This window comes from Homarus americanus, unplaced genomic scaffold (genome assembly GCF_018991925.1).
Source record: "Homarus americanus isolate GMGI-L3 unplaced genomic scaffold, GMGI_Hamer_2.0 scaffold40903, whole genome shotgun sequence".
NCBI lineage: Eukaryota > Metazoa > Arthropoda > Malacostraca > Decapoda > Nephropidae > Homarus > Homarus americanus.
The window spans coordinates 17,624-22,500 of NW_024729790.1; the positions used below are offsets into that span (position 1 = coordinate 17,624).

At 45.4% G+C, this 4,877-nt stretch overlaps 1 protein-coding gene across 1 annotated transcript in view; it reads right to left on the reverse strand.

Moving 5' to 3' along the window:
• Nucleotides 1–492: 492 nt before the first annotated feature.
• LOC121866820 (leucine-rich repeat-containing protein let-4-like) overlaps nt 493–4,877 on the reverse strand; it is a gene marked incomplete at its 3' end in the record, with an annotated part of 16,902 nt that continues 12,517 nt past the window's right edge. The window contains exons 2-5 of the mRNA XM_042366551.1: nt 3,450–3,825; nt 2,233–2,448; nt 1,762–1,936; nt 493–684 (exon numbers count right to left, since the gene is read on the reverse strand). Of these exons, the coding sequence (XP_042222485.1) occupies nt 493–684; nt 1,762–1,936; nt 2,233–2,448; nt 3,450–3,825 (959 nt within the window). The remainder of the gene's footprint in view (nt 685–1,761; nt 1,937–2,232; nt 2,449–3,449; nt 3,826–4,877) is intronic.

Sequence of the window (4,877 nt, forward strand, 5' to 3'; positions counted from 1 at the left end):
ACTTCCGCCTTTTGGTTCAATGTGATGGGTGATTCATTCCTCGTGTGGCAGGTGAACAAATATGAACAGGGAGGTTCTTGACACTTAATACCAGGAGTAACACTTTGAACACCCGCTCACTGTTAACAGGAGCTATGGATCCAGTTAACAGTCTTATGTATACAGTCTTTCTCATACCACAATAGGAAGGTATATTACATATTTGTTTATAGTGGTGTTTGGTTTGTTTACAGCTGGGTTATGTGACGTAGGAGTGTTGGTGAATGTGGTGTTGGTGAATGTAGTGTTGGTGAATGTGGTGGAGTATCTCTTGTCTGGTACGTTCTTCTTTCTCCAACACTATCATCACCACCATCACCAACAATAATAACAACCATTTCTTCCGCTACCGTTATTATTAATCACTATCCCTCCTACCACCACTACCACCAACCACCCTCCTCCTACCACTAACCACTCCCCCTACTCCCACCACTACCCCTCCTAGCACACTGTCAGTAGTACTCACCCTCAGCTCCTCCAGGGTGTTAAGGGCGTCTCTAGGGAAGTCAGTGATGAGGTTGTTAAGCATGGAGAGAGAACTGAGGGTGTCGTTGATGCCAATGAAGTCCTCCACCTCCAGGGCCTGAAGAAGGTTCCTCTCGATATTCAGCGCCGTCAGGGAGTGAAGGTTCCTAAGGGCGCCTGTGTGGATGAAGGAGAGAAGGATGTTAGGATTATTGGTGTTAACTCTTGTAATAGGATGGGATAATGTTAAATTGGTGGTAACTTCCTAAACCTAACCTAACCTAAACAGACAAATATTAAATCCGCTCTCATTGCTTCATCTTAATGCTGTGACATGAGTGAATCTTAGGTAGAATAATGTCTAGTGAAATGAAGAGAAAACTGTTCCTCTCAAAGACCCAATCTTCCGAGACGTGGAATGTGAGAGTCACCCCTTATTGTTCATATCCTAACAGTATAGTGCTCAACGCTTCAGTGAGTTATTTGATTCATGAGTCATTTTATGCCTCCATGAGTACCAGTTATACCTCTAGGCTTGAGTTATAGAGGGTGGAGAGAGATGGTGGCTAATCTGAGATATTAAGAGATGAGAACATTGGATGACGAAGGGATTCAGGTCACGTTTTCTATGATGGATATGATTCACGTTTTCTTTAATCGTCAGAGTGTGAAATGGCGGAGGTGTTGTTATTGTTAATCGTGATATGGGTGTTATTTGTGCCTTTTAGAGAGTGATATAGGTGACGAGGAAGGTATATCACACACACACACACAGAAAAGGGCCTGCAGAATCATGCTCGGCGCAGAATACTCCGGCTACATCAACGCTCTCTCCACCCTGGAAATGACATCCCTCAGTGACTTCCACCACCAAGCACTGGAAAGGTTTGGCAGCCAACTAATGCACCACCCTCGTCATCGCCACCTCCTGCCACCGTCAGCCCCCCAACCACCTCACGCAGTCCGCCACTATAACAAAATTCAGCCCATAAGAGCCCGCACCGATAGATATAAGAAAAGCACCTTCCCATCTATTGTTAAAATAATAAACAACTCCTGATTTATGTACTGTACAGCCCTGTAAATGTATTCAACACATGTTGTCTAAATCAAATGTAAGTCTGTATATTTTCAGCCACCGACTGCAACTCTATTAATAAACCGTTTATTATTATTATGAGTATTATTATGATTGTTATTTACACACACACACACACACACACACACACACACACACACACACACGACACTTACCTCTCTCCAGGCTCCGTATTTGGTTCTGAGCAATATCGAGGAAAGCAAGTACGGGGAGGTTCCTGAGGGCGGGAGGCACCGATCGGAGGCTGGTGCCCTTCAGGTTTAAGTTCTTCAGGCTGCTCTCCAACCCGGCGAAGGAGCGATCTGACAGAGACAGTTCGTTGTCCGCCAGCTGTAGAGAGACAGAGGGTGGAGGGGGTTTAAGACAGACACACTGACAGAAATATTGAGAAATGGATTTTATAAACACACAGACAGACAGATAGACAGAATTACACTAACAGAAACATAGACAGACACAGAGATAAACATACACAAATAAACAGATTAAGTAGACAGATAGACAGAAACAAACACTGAAAAAACATAATTGCCTATAACGTATAGTCAGACATAGACCCAAACACATATACCTATACAAACACACAAACACACACAAACACCATCAAACACACAGTACAACATTACCTTAAGCGTGGAGAGTGTAAGGCCGTCAAATGCCTCGTCAGGAACAGAGGTGATCTGATTGCCTGACAGATCGAGGAGCTTGAGTCTGGTGAGTCTGGCGAGAGCTGCTGTAGGGACGGTCGCCAGCCTGTTGTCCTGCAGGTTGAGGTTGACTAAAGTGTTCTCTAGGCCTCTGAATGCTCCCCTGCTGATGTTAAATATACCGCACGCTGAGAACTGTTGTGGGGGGAGATAAGAGATGGTGAGATGCTGATGAGAACTGTTGAGAAAGAGAGAGAGTGAGTGAAATGGTGTTGAGAACGAGAGTGAAATAGTGTTGAAAACAGAGAGAGAGAGAGAGAGAGAAACGGTGTGGTGAGAACAGAAGAGAGAGAGAGAGAGAGAGAGAGAGAGAGAAATGGTGTTGAGGAACAGAGAGAGAGAGAAATGAATTGTTGAGAACGAGGAGAGAGAGAGAGAGAGAGAGAAATGATGTTGAGAACAAGAGAGAGAATATACAGTGATGATAGCGGACGGTTATATAAGAGGAATTACTTATATCCTGTTCTCTTTAATTTATTCTTTATCTTCACACACACACACACACACCTTCCGTAAATAAACAAAACACAGAAGTTAGACGAACATTTCACCCCTCCCTCCCTTCCCCACCCTCACTACCCTACTAGGAAGAGGAAGAGGTTCGACAGCTCAACAAACTCAATCAAAGATTATCACAGCTGCTACAGAAGGTGACCAGCATGACGCCCACAACAAGCCTCTGCATTCTTAATAGTATAGCGGTTCACTTCCCTCCCTCCTCTCTCCCCCTCCTACCACTCTCTCCCTCTACCCTCTCCCCCTGGCCCCCTCACCCACCTATCCACCTGACAACACTCCCATTTGGCTGCTCAGTCAACAAAAGGCTGTGTGTGTGTGTGTGTGTGTGTGTGTGTGTGTGTGATCGATCTTTATACATACATACACAGATTCATTTATCAAAGAACAGGAAATCATTACGTTCCGTTCGTTTAAGCTCTCTCTCTCTCTCTCTCTCTCTCTCTCTCTCTCTCTCTCTCTCTCTCTCTCTCTCTCTCCCTTCCTTAAACTTCACCATCTTCCCTCACTGTACTCATAACACATCACTACACACCATAACACTACAATACACCATAACACATCACAACACACCACCACACACCATATATGAACCCAACCCAAAACCAACCTGGACTCACCTGTATATTCTCAATAATTAGACCATCAAAGGTACGGTCATTAAGGACACTAACGCGGGTGTTGTTGACGTAGAGAAGGTCAAGAGGTACACTGGAAGCCCTCTGGTGTAGGACAGTCATCAGGAGGGTGAAGTTAACAGCCGAACACTGAATAGACAGCTCGTTCTGGAGGTTAAAGGCACAGAGACACGACCCATTTAGATCCGTAACCTCCCTCGGCCACGGGCATTGTGATCTGACGAAGGAGGTGCTGAGGAGGAGGTAGATAAGGGCTTGTAGGAGGGTCTTGTAGGTGTTGCATCCTCTTACCTCACTTGTTTTACTTCTACTCCCTGTTCCTATTCTACTCCTGCTGTAGTTTGTCACCCAACCCATCCTGTAGAAGGGAGAGGTAAATAGGTTAATGAATTTTCACCTGTATATCAAGGTGTTTTCTTATCTTCAATTCCTTAATACACCAAAAAAAAATAATCCACAGGTATTTTGACTTAATTACATCTACATAGGTAAAGATAAATTTTAGTGGAGTAAATATTCAGAAATATATCTTTGTTTATTATTATTATTGCGCGTTTTGGTCATTTTACCTTTTATATACAAGTAAGTTATTTCTGTACCAAACTAACATGACCTGACCTGTAATAACATATTGTCTCACTTAATGTTATAAATGTTTGCCTCAGTAGTTCGTATTAGGAACCTCTTGGTCGTTCATATTTCACCTTTTGTCTTCGTTAAAACACACACACACACACACACACACACACACACACACACACACACACACACACACAGCTCAGAGACACCAGTAGTTAATCCAGCGACAAAATAGGATCACCTCACGCAAAGACTGGTGTGGTAGACAACGCCCTGATTGACAGTGTAATGGGGTGGGTGAGGGGAGAGGTGGGAGTGAGGGGGTGGGGAATGGTGAGGAGAAAGATTGGGTGTGGGAGGAGTGAGGTGAGGGAGTAAGGAGTAGATGAGGAGAAGAGGGGGTGGGTGAGGGAAGAGGGGTGGGTGAGGGAGAGAAGAGGGGTGGGTGAAGTGAGGTGGGTGAGGGAGAAGAGGGGTGGGTGAGGGAGAAGAGGGTGGAGTGTGGGAGGGGTGGGTGAGGGTGGGGTGGGTGTGGGTGGGGTGGGTGAGGGAGAAGGGGTGAGGTGAGGGTGGGGTGGGTGAGGGAGAAGAGAGGGGTGGGTGAGGGAGGGTGTGAAGGAAGAGAAGAGGAGGGAGGAGGAGATAATGGTTACGGAGGAGAAAGAGGAGGAAGTGAGTGAGAATGAGGAAATAAAATGGGAGAAGGAGGAGGAGTAAGAGCATGAGATAGGTGAAGAACAGACAGACAGACAGACAGACATACAGCAGACAGACAGACAGACAGACAGACAGACATACAAGCGACAGACAGACAGACCAGACAGACGACAG